Source organism: Neofelis nebulosa, chromosome 1 (genome assembly GCF_028018385.1).
Source record: "Neofelis nebulosa isolate mNeoNeb1 chromosome 1, mNeoNeb1.pri, whole genome shotgun sequence".
Taxonomy (NCBI): domain Eukaryota; kingdom Metazoa; phylum Chordata; class Mammalia; order Carnivora; family Felidae; genus Neofelis; species Neofelis nebulosa.
Window position 1 is genome coordinate 130233041 of NC_080782.1, and position 15043 is coordinate 130248083.

Below are 15043 nucleotides of genomic sequence, written 5' to 3' on the forward strand. Positions count from 1 at the left end.
CGCCAGAGCTTCTCAGCAGGTGGGTGAGAAGCCCAGGAAACCAACCGAGCAGGCCCAGGATTAGTAGGAGGGGCAAACGAGCCCAGTGATTAGAAATTGAGGGAGTGTGTGGGGAAGGTTTTCAAGCCTGGCCTCACAGGCTGAATAAGGCATTAAGTGAGTATATCAGGTCAACGCAAGCAACACAGAAGAGCGATTGGGTCCCCGCTGCCCTGGCCATCACAGCCTCGCAGGCAGCTCGGCTACAGTGTAGCAGGATTCTCACACAGAGTGACGCCGAGGCTTGTCTGTCCAGGAAGCAACTAGATTCGTCCTGCCGGCACGGGCTCAGTGGGTTCGTACCAAAAAAACTGAGTCTCAAGTGCAGCGGGGTGTAGCTTTTATGCAATTTCAACTTCTTTGTCTCCCATATTTGGTGACATATCGTCTGATTGGACACAGTGCAAATTCCAGAGTCATGTTGATTGGGCCACGTTGCCTGCCTTTGTTCTCAGGAGGCCTCCACCACATTCTTGAGGGAGGGGCTCTACCACAGCAGGGTTTCTGTTTTCTTGGAAAAGTAGGAGACCTATCTATCCTTCCCGGCCTACTCAGTGCAAAGACCGACCTCCTTGTCTTCCTCGCCCTGTGCAGGACTTCGGAGAGGATGACTCCCTCTACATCACCAAGGTGACCACCATCCACATGGGCAACTACACCTGCCACGCCTCCGGCCATGAGGAGCTCTTCCAGACCCACGTCCTGCAGGTGAATGGTTAGTAAATGGCTCCATGCATGTCGTCCCTTCAAAGCGTTCCCGAAATGCTGCTCACAGCACTCCTCCCCGTCCCATACTCTATCTTAAAGATTGTCTGAGCCCCAAGTATCTCATCCCTGTAGTAAGTAAAGGGCAGCAGTGGAGAAAGGGCAGTCTGCCGACTAGTTTCTCCGTATGGCTTCACCCGAAGCCTTCTTTGATGAGATGATCCCAGTGCAAGGGGGTGAGCTACTCAGGCAAATCACACTCAGCAGCCGGGGCTCTAGTGGAGTCCCCATAGAATGTACCGGTGCCTCAGCGACAGCCAGCTGCTGTGCTCTTGGACCCACTGAGTAGCCGACGCTGTCTACAACACAACATTCCTCTCCCAGGTGGTGTTCACCCGAATCACCTGTCAAGTGGGGAGGCATTACCTCTTACACCAGGGCCTGCTTCCCGTATGCCTCCCTAAGAGGCTCAACAAGCCTCAGTTGAGACCAAGCTAAGACAGAACCTGAGCAGGCTTGGGACATTTTTATTGCTTCTCACAGACCCCCCGTGTTGCCAGGACTCCTAGAAATTGAGAAGAATAAGCCCCTCCCGATGACAACACAAGCCATTGAAATAGCCAGTGTTTTCTGAGCACTTAGGCTGGCCAAGCCCTGTGCTAACACGTCATGTGGACTTCGCCAGTCAGTGTATTTTAACCCACGTTATGGATGAATCTCTAGGTAAGGTCACTTATCTTCAGCCACACCACTGGTGGGTGTCTTCCTAGACCCAGGACCATGCTTTGACCTGTGTCACACCACTGGATGCCCCAACCTGGCCATTTCAGCCATCAACACAAGCAGGCCATCACAGGGCCGTGGTCAGCACCTCACAGAAGTTAGATTCATCCAGCCAAGCCCAGCGGGGCTCCACTTCGACCACTGAGCAGGGCGTTCAAGTATCACAGCAGTGTGGAAACTCCAAGTCTGCCCTAGATCTTTTGTGCCAGCTGGTGGCCAGGGCTTCTGCTCTGAGATAAAGTGAGCAAGGTGTTAAGAATGATTACATAATGAGGCTCCGTTTCACTTACCTCTGGAATCAGGGTAACAAGCCATTTAAGGACAACTGGGGTGAGCTCAGCTGGTGTCTACATTTACCCTGCGGGATGTTGTAGGATTTTTATAGCCATACGTGCCTAGGCCATATCTTAGTATTTCCCTTACCCTGGGACATACTTAATTCTTTGGGGGTTTGCAGCTGTGCTTGCTGGCTTAAATCCAGGCCTACAATGAAGTCACTGGATTTCTCCAGAAATAACCCAGGGGTTCCTAGTTACAACTAGGTGAGTTAACCCAGACTAGGTTCAGAGGCCACTGTCCAGTGTAGCCGGCAGGCAGTGTCTGGGGCTCCCTGGCACCAGGGGCTGCTCCAAGGGCAGAGCACGTGCTCTGTAACAGAAAGAGGGCTTTTCCCTCTAAACCTGGCAAGGAGTGCCCGGCGTGGTACAATGTCGGTGACCACTTGGTTGTGAAACAACTCGACATGGCTCACCCCAGGTCCCTCGGGTCCTCCGATAAACCTGGACAAGGCAAATGAAGCAGTATTCACAGATTCTTAGCCTTTTATATCCTGACCCCACTTCACAAGAACGAGGGGCTTAGAGAGCTTGAACCTCTTCTCCTTTATTTCTTACAAAAGAATCTCTGAGGAGGGGGAGGGGAGCCACCTGCCAGGGAAACTGAGTGCCTCACAGGTGAGAGCCTGTACTTGCCCTGGGCCTCTGGAAGGGACTGTGTGGTCTTAGATGACTTCATATGCTAACTGGCAAGTCCATGGTGCTAAGGGCAAGTCCATGCCCTTCTGCCCCATGTCTCCCCAGACTTGTGAGTCTGTGGTCATGATCCGGGTGAGTCTGTTAGTCACACCCAATGCTGAATCCAAGAGCAAAGCCCAAACCCAGAAGCACCATGAGGTATCCCTCAGCTCCAGCTAGAGAATGAGCCCCTCCCTCCAGATGGGAAGTAGGCTATGTAGCTGTTCAGTCCCTCCCTGAACACCTCCCATCCACACCCACCAGCCCCACCATGACCTAGTCTCCACCGAAGAGGCTGCTTTTGGCCCAGGGGAGTCTACGTAAAGCAAAACCAACCGCTGAGAACCAAAAGAGGCCACTTGAGATCTATTTCCTAACTGCGGAAAGATTTAAGGCTTCTCTTCCAGCGGAAACACGATCAGTAGTCAGGAGCATGCTGGGATCTTGGTGATCAGGGTTTTTTTGTCATTAAATTGACCCTTTGTGCTTGGCCCCATGACAGCCAGGTGAGGCCACTGGAGGCGGGGGTGGGGGGGGGGTGCCTCTAGCTGCAGGAGCTCATGAAGTTCTTGGGTTGAGCTGACTCCCAGCACTTGGGGGTGACGTGTGGGTCCACTAGCCAGCTCCCTCATGGAAGCACCATGCTCAAGTAGGTGAGTTGCCTCCCAGAGACCTAAGTCCACTGCCTGCTGACCTGGAAATAAGAAGCAAGGTTTTCCGAGTGTTAGAGAAGTTAAGCTCTGTGTCAGACTGAGGGGGGGGGGGGGGGAAGTTGTATTTGGGAAGACAAGATGTTGAAAACAGAATGGTGTGAAAGACACAGTTAGGAAAGCAAATGCTGAATACCTGTGGTGTGGCATCCCCGTTTCATAAAGGAGGTGACTGGAGCTCAGAGGGATTCGGTGGTCTCAGGATCCCAGCCCTGCAGTTAGGAACCGCAAAGCACATCTTGACTCCAAAGCCCAGACTCTTAACACCTGCCCTGCCCTGCCTTACCCTACCCCTCCTTACCAGGGCATCATGTTCTTGCTATTAAAGAATCCAGATGGTGGATGCAGGTGTCAGCCATACACTGTGGAGGACAGGGGACAGGCATCCTGCCTCATGTCCCTCTGCCCCTCGTGCTGAGCTCAGGCCTGGCCAAAAACAGCTGGCAGCCAGAGCACGTGATGAAGGAGCTACAGCAGGGAATGTAGGGCCAGCCGGGCCTCAGCAGGACTGAGGTTGGCAAGCCATGTGGCTCGCTTGTCCAGCTCAGCTGGGGTTCGGCCCATCACAGTGGAGACTCCCGATGCTGCTTCAGGTCCCAGGAAGGTTGGGGTGCCATGCAAGGCTCACAGTGGCAGCAGACACAGGGAGCTTTGCAGGCTGCAGCGTGGTGCCAGAGGCTTCCTGGCGGAGCCCCTGGGAAGCTGAGGAGGCACCCTTGGTGCTCACGACAGCAGGAATGCTGCCTTGCTCAGGAGTCTCCTGAGGAAGCGGGAGAGAAGACAGGAGGAAATTCATCCCTGGGATTGGTTCCCTTTTGTCATTCATCCCAAGCATGATTGAAAACCATGAAGATCTTGAGCTGCCTGGTTAAAATTCGGTGCTGTTGCCCAGCAGTGGTGCAGGAGGTCTGGTTCAGTCCCCACTTGGCCCGGAAGTGGGCCTGTGGCTTACTGAGTGGAAGCTGTGTGTGGACACACAGTCAGGGAGCGATGTTCTGTGTCCATTCCTCCAGATAGTTTCTCTTCAGCCAGAGGGAAGGGGTTGGGGGGATGAAGACGGGAGGACAGAGGGCCCCGCCTAGTTAACTGCTTCTCTGAGTGCTCCGGAGACTCCAAGCCAATGGGCAGAGGTGCTGGGGAGTTCACATGTGGCTGGTGGGCAAAGGCACAGAGATCCCACTCCAGGGGGCAGGAACTGGGTAGGGCTTTCCACCCTAGGCACGGTGCAGCTCCCATCGGGCGACAACTCTGTCACAGAGTCAAGAGCTGAACTCTGAGCCAGAGAGACCTGGGTTCAAGTGCTTTTGGCATACAAAGAAGGCAAGTGAACATACTTATAAAATGGGAATAACAGTAGTACCTCTTGCCTTATCAGCCTGATGAGATCTGCTATATCTAAAATGCTCAGAAAATGCCTGTTTACAGTCCAGGGTGGGACAGATATGGGAGAGATTAGGGGTTATCTCAGCCATATTTCACTACAGTTTGTGGACACAGATGGTCTGAGCTGATGGCCCCTCAGAAAGCCTCCAATCCATTATACAGAGGGGAAAATCAGGGCCCAGAGAAACTTGCCAAACCAGGGATAAAATACTTCTTTCTGGAGCTGCCCCACTCCCTGATGGCAGGGGCAGGACCCCATATACAGGCTGGGCCACCACCTTCTGGGGCTTCTCCATCCACAGCTCTGCCTTGACCTGGTTGGCCTCTCTCAAATTATTAGTATGACTTCCCCATAGACCAGGCCTCCCAGAGATGAGGCCCAAACACTGACATGATTTATAACTTCATGCAAACCTCCTGCATTGCCTTCATAGGAAGGAGGGAGACCTTCAGACATAAATGATTAATCCATTAAAATAAAAACACACTCGAACTCCCCCACGGTTCAGACAAGTAAGGATTCTTTCTCAAAACACAATAATAATCTCCCAAATCTGTTTATTACTCCAGCTTGGTACTATTGTGAATGTGCCTCTTACTTAGGACATGTTTATGCTGCCTTTCACCTTGGAAATGATCCATGCTTCCCAAAGAAAACGGGCCTTTGTGTTACATATTCAAATGTTTTCATTGGAGGGTTTTGCAAATTTAAAAGAAAGTGAATGTGTTTACCCAGAATATATTAATTTCAAATGATTTTTTGGTGTGTGAATTAATACAAAGGAAGAGGGGAGATGAGGGCCAACGGAAAACAGGTGGGTCTTTGTTGCCGGCAGGAATTTGTGTGTCCCCACCACCCGCTCAGTCTCTCACAATGAAAATGTAGGACTTTTTCTGACTGGGCCCCATCCAAGTGGGGGCCAGGGCCACCAGGGTCTTTGACGCCTCCATGCCCAGTCAGCTTCTCCGGCTCTCCTGTCCTGGCAGGAGGCTGGGTCCAGAGCCCTGGCTCTAGTAGGATTCGCATGTTCTGCCCAAGGTGATCAGGGGCTTCATCCAGAGCCTGGGCCTGTTCCCCACCAGCTGTAGGATTGATGGCTGTGTCACCACACACAAGGAGGACAGTTTGGTTCTGAGGGCAGTGAGTAAGCTCCCACCCCACTGATGAGATGATTTTTTTTTTTTTCTTAAACATTGTCCTGTCAGTTTTCCAGTTAGCAAGTGGTCGGGTCAGGGCACGATGGGCTTCTCAGCGGAGCTTGTGCAAGGCAGTGAGCGAGGAAGACCCAAGGGGCCTAGGACTGTGCACAGGGTCCCTAGCTGTCCCGCTGTTGTCTCCTCCACGCCAGTCCAGCAGGACAAAGGAGGGGAGGCCTGAGCCAGCAGCTTCCTGGCCCCGAGAGCCTGCAGTCTGTGTTCACGGTGACCTGGGTCCTGCCACCCACCTGCCTTACCTCTTGGCCCCCACCCCACCCCAACTGCTACAGCCCATGAATTTGCACTGATTGTTCCCTTGGCTGACAATGCTTCCCCCTCCTTTGCTGCCAGCCCCTCGTGATCCTCCAGGTGTCATAATCTGTATCCCACAGATACGTACGAGTCTCCTGCAGGCCATTCACAGGCCACGCGTTGGAAACCCAGCAGTGAGCAGGCCAAAATCTCTGTCCTCTTGGGGCAAGTCAGAGGGTGCTAAATACTCAGGAGGAGAATGGAAAAACATATAGGGATAAGGAAAGTCAGATGAAAGGTAGAAATGGGAGAGGGGATGGCAAGTGAAAGCCTTACTGAAAAATTGACATCTCTGACATCTTTGTCAACTTGCTGGGAAAGTCACCAGTCCCTCCACAGGATCTTGGTCTGAGCAGCTGCAGGGTGGAGTGGCCATTTTCTGAGACAAGAGGAGGTTGGAGGAGCAGGTTTGGGGAAGAAAGATTGGGAGCTCATGCAGACATGATAAATGCTAAGGTGTTGTGCACCCGGTTGGGTTTCTGAGCTTGAAGGTGAAGGGACATCCGGGACCAAGGAGGTGCAGTCAGCTGTGCCAAATAGTACAGATGAGGACAGAGAACTGGACACTGGGGGCAGGGTTGGCATGTGGGGGTCGTTGGAGAAGACCCGTTTCTGTGGCGTGGTGGGGAAAATCTGATGGGACTGGCTCAAAAGGCCATGGAGGAGAGAAATTAGAGCACCCCAAATGTGGACATCTTTTCAGGGTGCTTCCAAGGAGAAAAATTGGACAGTATCGGGGAGTGAAGGTGGGGGAAAGAGGTTTGGGTTTGTTTTTTTTTTCCCAAGGTGGAAATTAAACGCTTCTCATGGGCTGATGAGAAGAATCATTAGAAAGGGGGAGAACGCTGCAGGAGTAGGAGGGATGTGCTGGGGCAATGTGTCCTGGAGGGGTGAGGAAGCATGGCGTCTGGGGACGTAAGACTCAGAACGGGACGAAGGACGAAGAAGGCTGGTGGCGGTGGTGGTGAGAACCAAGGGGTGCCTGCCCCACGTACCAGCCCACTTCAGAGGAGGAAGAGGTGAGAGAGAGAGAGCCAAGTCCCCTTAAGAGGCTGCAGGAGAAGCCATGTCGCCAGGTTTCCATTTGAGCGAGAAGGTGAAGGAACGTTCATACAAGAGTTTGAGGATATAGGACATTTTGCTGATGGCTGAACATGAGTTCCAGAAGATACAACTGAAGGTTTTGGGGATGAGGGATGCCCCAGAAGCCCAGACTTCTTGTGAATACTGACATGCTCCTGAATCAGGGGCAGGATGAAGAGTGTCCTAACCACCTCCATTTGCATAGTTGGGGCCAGACTGGGAAGGGTGAGCCTTGGAAGATGGAACACGCAGAGTTCTGAGACGATGGAGGCCACAGGAGGTGTGGTCTTAGCCCCAGGATGATTGCGGCTCACAGAGACCCATGGCCAGCAGGGGGCGCCTCTCACCATGAGAACATCTGAGCAGTATTTCAACCACTGCCAGTGCAGGTGTCTTTGCCCAGTAGACATTTATGTATTTTTAAGTGAATGACTCATTCCACACCCTTGACTTTCAGTCACATTTCACTTTGTTCTAGAATGGTGCCATGCATTTCAGTCCACAATTAGCCCTGAATTGTCATCTTCCAAGTCAGAACTGACTCAAGATCTCACCTGGAACCTGATAGGTAGAAGCAAATCCTCCAGCCCCATCCCAGACCTCCGGGACCAGACCCTGCGCAGTGGTCCCGGTGTAGTTTTAACAAGGCCTCCAGGGGATGCAGATGCACGCTTCAGTTTCAGAACTTCATGGGTCCACAGATGGTATCAAAGGTCAGGGCTGAGGCAAAGGACTGTCTTCAAGGCTGGTACTGACCACTGGCCATCTATCTGAAGAAGCCAGTCCACACACCCCCGGTTTAGATTTACCAGATCAATAGACAAACCTCCCATCAGTTGAGGCATGGGCACCATGGGTGTATGGAAGGTCAGTATTTCCTTTGTGAGGTGGAGAGTGGCTCCTACTGGGTTCTTTAAGTCTTCCCAGACCCCTGTCCCCGTGCCCCAAAAGCTCCCCCAGCCCCCACCACCCTGTAACGCTTATCACATTTGGAGTTCATTGTTTAATCACCTTCCCCAGGACAGAAGGCTCCGTGGGGATATGGACCAGTCCCATCTTCATTCATTCTTCTGTCCCTAATGCCAGCCACCGCGTGGTATTTAATAAATGTTGGCTGCGTATAATAAATTGACCGAGCTTTGTAAAACCAATCCAAGCCATTAATGTGGTGCCTGACCCAGAGGTGGGGATTCCCTCAGCAGTCCCCTGCCTCTCCCCACCCCCTCCCTGACCCCCCCCCTTGCAACGTTTGCTATTGTCCTACTTGGTAATATCTGGTGTGAAAAAGTGCCCATCATCGCTGTTGTTTTTCAAAATTTACTCAGCTGTTCTTGCACATTTTTTCTTCTGGGTAAGTTTTAGAATTCTTTTGTCAAGACCTCACCAACTGATTTGAATTGCAATTAGATTAAAGGTATGGTTTAATTTGGGGTATCTCCTTTCTTAACCCCAGTACATCTTCCTATCCCAGAAAGTCTCTCTACAATTACTCAAGTCTTTTTTTATGTCCTCAGTGAGATTTTACCATTTTTTTTTTCACTTAGGTCCACCGTATTTTCTGTCTGGTCGCTGTCAGTAAGTAAGCTATTAGTTGTGTATGTTTTGGTACTGGCCCCCGTATTGCATTCACTTATTAAACCTTACTACTTTTGGGTTCATCATCTGGAGCATATCCAGGTAAAAGACATTTTTTTCTCCATCCTTTTAATATTTGTGCTTCTCATTTCTTGCCTTCAATTGACTGTCACACCTGCTATAATGGTGAGTCTGATATTGCCTTCCTGCCTTTTCATTTTTTCTTTTTTTTCCAACTTAATATTTCACCAATCTGAAAAGGATGGTGCTGTTTCTTCTTTTTATAGAGATATTCCTCATTGTAGGAAGCGAGTATGATTCTGTTCCTATTTTATTGAGGTTTTTTTCCTCCAAGAAATTGATTTTGCATTTTTTTCAAAAGCCCTTTCAGTGCCTAGCAAGAGAATCAAATTTTGACTGCCTGTGATTTTGGATGTGATTAATTATAGATTTCCTGATAGTTAGCCACTGAAACATATTATACTTTGTCATGGTATGCGCTTTTATTACCATGCTAGACTTGATTTGCTAATACGTCCCTTGGGATTTTGGTTCATCTAGTCCTAAGTGAGTTAGGTCTGTAGTCATCCTTTTTGTGCTCTTTGGCAAGTTTTAGTGTCCAGGTTATACTAGCTTCATGACCTAATTTGCAACATCTTCTCTGTCATAGGCTATAGGAATGATCCATTCCTTCAACATACGAAAGAACCTTCCTATGAAACTAGTCAGGGTGACTTTGGGTTAGTAGCACTTTTTTCCAACCACGTTACTGATGTATAATTGATATACAAAAAAACTACACGTCCTGAATGTATACAGTTGGATGAGCTTGCACATACATGTGTACCCACGGTATTGTCAGCACGATCCCAGTAATACACATAGCCATCACCTCCAAAAGTTTCCTTGTGTCCCTTTGTTTTTGTTTTTTAGTTTTTTGTTTCTGGTAAACATGTGTAACTTGAGAGCTATCCTCTCAATGGATTTTTAAATGTACAGTACAATATTGTTGACTTGTAGGCCATGTGCTATGCAGAAGATCTCCAGGGCCCATTCATCTAGAATAAGTGAAAAGTAGCACTTGAAAGTTTTTTAAATAATCTCTTCTTGACTAATTCGTGTTGGTACTTTTAAGTTTCTTTTTCTTTCTTGAAGTATAATTGACATACAATAGCCTATTAGTTTCACTAGTACATCATAGGAATTCAATATTTTGGTATGTTATGAAATGATCCCCATGATAAATCTACTTAATAACCAGGAATGGTGGTTACGATATTATTGACTGTATTCCCTATGCTGTCTCTTACATCCCTCGACTTATTTTATAACTGGAAGTTTGTACCTCTTCATCCCCTTCACCGATTTTGCCTACTCCCCAACCTGTCTCTGCTCTGGTAACCAGCAGTTTTTCCTGTATCCGTGAATCTGTTTCTGATTTGTTTGTTGGTATGTTTTGTTTCTTAAATTCTAGGTATAAGTGAAATCATATGGTATGTGTCTTTCTCTGTCAGATTTCACTCTCTCCTTTCACTTAGCAGAATACCCTTCAGGTCCTTCATTGATGTCACAGATGGTAATATTTTATTCTTTTTTAGGGCCGAGTAATGTTGTATTGTATATATGCCTCATCTGCCTTATCCATTCCTCTATTGATGGACACTTATGTTCCTTCCCTATCTTGGCTATTGTAAATAATGCTGCAGTGAACATCAGTGTGCATGTATCTCGTCACATTGGTGTGTTTGTTCTGTTCAGATAAATACCCAGAAGTGAAATTGCTGGGTTGTATGGTAACTTGTAACTTTTTCACGAACCTCCATTCTATTTTCCATAGTGGCTGCCTGAATTTATATTCCTACCAACAGTGTACAGGGGGTTGTTGTTTCTCCACATCCTCGCCAACACTTGTTTATTGAGTTTTTGAGCTTAGCCATTCTGACAGGTATGAGATGTTAGCTCATTGCGGGTTTGATTTGCACTTCCCTGATGATGAGTGATGATGAGCATCTTTTCATATGCCTGTCGGCCATCTGGATGTCTTCTTCGTAAAAATGTCTAATCAAGTCCTCTGCCCAATTTTTAATTGGGTAGTTTGTGGATTTTTTTATATTAAGTTGTATAGGTGCTTTTTATATTTTGAATACCAACTCCTTATCGGATGTGGGATTTGCAGATATCTTCTCCCATTCTGTAGGTTGCCTTTTCATTTATTGATGGTTTCCTTTGTTGTGCAAAAGCTTTTTAGTTGGATATAATCCCATTTGTTTATTTTAACTTTTGCCCTTGCCTGAAGAGACTGGTCCAAAAATGATTGCTAATATTGATGTCAGAGAGCTTGACCACCTATGTTTTCTACTAGGAGGTTTTGGGTTTCAGGTCTTACATTCAAGTGTGTAATACATTGTGGATTTATTTTTGTATATGGTGTAAGATAGTGGCCCAATTTGGTTCTTTGGTATGTAGTTGTCCAGTTTTCCCAACACTATTTATTGAAGATTCTGTCTTTTCCCCGTTGTATATTATTGCCTTCTTTGGCATAGCTGTAGTGACCATATGTACATGGGGTTTTTTTCCTGGGCTCTCTGTACTGTTCCTTTGATCTGTGTTTCTTTTTTTCTTTCTTTCTTCCTTCCATCCTTTCTCCTTTCCTTCCTTTCTTTGTTTCTTTCTTTGCCAGTAGCAGACTATTTTCATTACTATAGTTTTATAGTATAGTTTGAAATCAGGGAGTGTGAAACCTTCAGTTTTCTTCTTCTTTCTCAACATTGCTTTGTCTATTTGGGTCTTTTGTGATCCCATACGATTTTAGGACTCTCGGGTCTTATTATTCATGATTTTGTGAATAATGCCTTTGTCATTTTGATGGGGATTGCACTGAATCTGTAGATTAGGTAGTATGGACATTTTAACAGTGATAAATTCTTCCAATCCATGAGCATGGAATGTCTTTGCATTTGTTGATGTCATCTTCAGTTTCTTTCATCAAAGTCTTACGGTTTTCAGACTACAAGTCTTTTACTTGAGGGGCACCTGGGTGGCTCAGGTCAGTTAAGTGTTTGACTTCAGCTCAGGTCATGATCTCACAGTCCATGAGTTCGAGCCCCGTGTCGGGCTCTGTGCTGACAGCTTGGAACCTGGAGCCTGCTTCAGATTCTGTGTCTCCCTCTCTCTCTGCCCCTCCCCTGCTCATGCTCTGTCTCAAAAATAAATAGAAACATTTAAAAAATGTTAAAAAAAAAAAACCAAGTCTTTTACTTGGTTGAGTTTATTCTTAGATATTGTATTCTTTTTGATACAATAGTAAATGGGATTGTTATTTTTTTAAGTTTATTTCTTTTGAGAAACAGAGAAAGTGTGAGCAGGGGAGATGCAGAGAGAGAGAGAGGGAGAGAAAGAATCTCAAGCAGGCTCTGTACTGCCAGCACAGAGCCCAACACGGGGCTTGATCTCACAACCATGAGATCATGACCTGAGCCAAAATCAAGAGTCGGGCACTCAACTGACTGAGCCACCCAGGCACTCTGGGATTGTTTTCTAAATTTCTATTTATGATAGCTTGTTATTAGTGTATAGAAATGCAACCAATTTCTTTTTGTTGATTTTGTATCCTCCAGTGTTACTGAATTCATTTATTAGTTCTGGCAGGTTTTTTGGTAGAGTCTTTAGGGTTTTCCATATTTAGTGTCATGGCATCTGCAAATAGTGACAGTTTTCTTCTTCCTTTCCAATTTGGCTGCATTTTATTTTTCTTGCCTAACTGCCATGGCTAGAATTTCCAGTACCATGTTGCGTAAAAGTGGCGAGAGTGGACATACTTGTCTTGTTCCTGATCTTACAGGAAAAGGTCTCAGCTTGTCACCATTGAGTCTGATGCTAGCTGTGGGCTTGTCATATACACCCTTTATTACATTGTGGTGCATTCTTTGTATACCCACTTTGCTGAGAGTTTTTTTCATTAAGGCTTCCTTTTAAGTGATCCATTTCGTTGGGCTTTTCATATTTATTACCTATAATTGATTACAGTATTTTCATATTTTTTATTTTTATTTTTTAATGTTTATTTTAGAGAGGGAGAGCGAGCACAACTGGGCGAGGGGGCAGAGAGAGAGAGAGAGAGAGAGAGAGAATGAATCTGAAGCAGGTTCCAGGCTCTGAACTGTCAAGCCCAACACGGAGCTTGAACTCACAGTGAGATCATGACCTGAGCTGAAGTAAGATGCTTAACTGACTGAGCCACCCAGGCGCCCCTATATTTTCATATTTTTTAATTCTCTGTGTTCTTTATTTTTTTCACTGATCTAACTTGCCAGAAATTTCGCTTACTGATTTTTATAGACATCCAAGTCTTAGATTTATTTATCAGTTCTATTCTTTTTTGACTAATTGATTCAGTCATTTCTGCTTCTTTCTCTATTGATTCTTCTCTCACCTTCTTTAAATTTACTTTATGTCTGCTAGGCAGGCTTGTATAAATAAATGGTGATCTAGCGAGAGCCCAAGTTTATTAACTCCCAGGTCACGGCTACACACATTGTAGTACTCTGGGTGTTCTCTCACCTTCTCCAACTCCCCACCAGTCTAGTGCTCCTAAGCCCCCCAGTTCTATCTCTATGCTCTTGAATTACACCCTCCTGACCAAAACTCTATGATATATCCAACTTGAACACTGTTCCTCCCTCTACCAAATTCACAGCGTAAGGAAATTGTCTAGATAAGTTACTGTTTCTTTCCTCATTGAACAAGAGAGAGAGAAGGGAGATGCACTTTCATGCTGTAAGCAGCCCTCCAGATAGGCTTTGCTAGAGCCCCATTTACCTCCTCCAGCCCAGTAGCCTGATCTGCACATCCTGGAGCTCTCCCCCAGAACCTCCAACAAAGAGAAACTGGGAAATGACTCAGATTGTATTCTTAAGTCTCTATGTGGTTGTCACAGGGTGCCTCTGAGCTCTTGTTACAAAAACAGCTCTGGGATATTCTGAAGCTGGATTCATGCCCTTTGCTGGTTGTCTGTTTGGCTTTCTCCTCAGCCCCCCAGCTTTGCCCCACAGGTAAACCAGAGAAAAGACGTGAAACTCAGAGTTAATGAGATTATTAATAGCCTCCCAAAGAGTTTTGAGAGGGAATTGCACAGTCCATGTCTCATGGGGCAATGGAGACTTTCCTTTGTCCTCAGCCCAGCCAAGCACAGGTCACTGGACACCTTGCTCACATTCTGGGATCACCAGCAGCCTCCTTCTCCATAAGCAACAACTTGTTCTACCTCTGGTCCCAAGAAAAATCTCTCTCCTAAAGTACTGAGATGCTTTCTTTTCTCAGACAATACTTCTGGGAAAATGTAGTGGCCTGCTTCAGGAAGAATCCATCTTCCACCTTTCCACAAGGTGTGTATTGAATTTAATATCCAGGTGCCTTTACATAAACTCTCACAGACCCGTTTTGGAAGTATGTAAAGTATATGGATAAGTAAGAGCCCTCGAGTCCACTGAAAATGATAATTATTTCATTTCCTGGGCCCAAAGCTACGGGTAGGAGGGAGGATCCTCCAAACAGTCTTCATTTCCTCCAGGTGCCTCTCCCACAGACGGCTCAAGTAAGAAAGGCCAGCAAGCTGTGGAGGGAGCTGACACCTTGCCCACCCACGTTTTTCTGATGAGTGGGACAGTCACATCCTTGGCCCCGAACTTGACTCCCAGGGCCCATGGCTGAGCTATGCAGGCCACACTTGCCTTCCATCCACAGTGCAGGGGGTAAGAAGTGGAGAAATAAGAGTGATCCAGTGGAATGATCAATGGACTTCCCCAGAGTGGTAATATAATTAGCAGCCCTGCCAGTCAGTGACCAGAAGTGCTTTGCGAAGCTCTTCCTGCAAAAAAATTAAGCCCCTGTCCAATGGCTTTCCCATAACAGAAATAATATATCTGAATTTTATTCATTTAGAAATAAATTTGCAGCGGCTGTTGCTCTTTACATGTAGCAGCTGAATAGCATTAAATAGTTGGATGTCTTTCTGATCATATTTAGAATAATGATGAAAGCCATGAATTACAGGGTACAAAGGCTGACATGTTTATTGCTTACGATCCATTTTATAGCCCTTTCTTCTAGGGCTTGCGTTGCTGAACAGGGTGATTGTAAGCGGGTTACAAAGACAACTCCAGACTTGCCTGTCGGTTCACCCCTCTGGAGCAGGTCTCGGAGCCAGAGCACAGGTCTGAGGCCAGGCAGGGGGCTCTCTCTGAC

At 47.0% G+C, this 15043-nt stretch overlaps 1 protein-coding gene across 6 annotated transcripts in view; it reads left to right on the forward strand.

Moving 5' to 3' along the window:
- Nucleotides 1-15043, forward strand: part of FSTL4 (follistatin like 4) — a 584589-nt gene that overhangs the window by 541706 nt on the left and 27840 nt on the right. For all 6 annotated transcript variants that reach the window (XM_058736382.1, XM_058736366.1, XM_058736397.1 and 3 more), the window contains exon 8: nt 634-754. In XM_058736382.1, coding sequence (XP_058592365.1) covers nt 634-754 — 121 coding nt within the window. The remainder of the gene's footprint in view (nt 1-633; nt 755-15043) is intronic.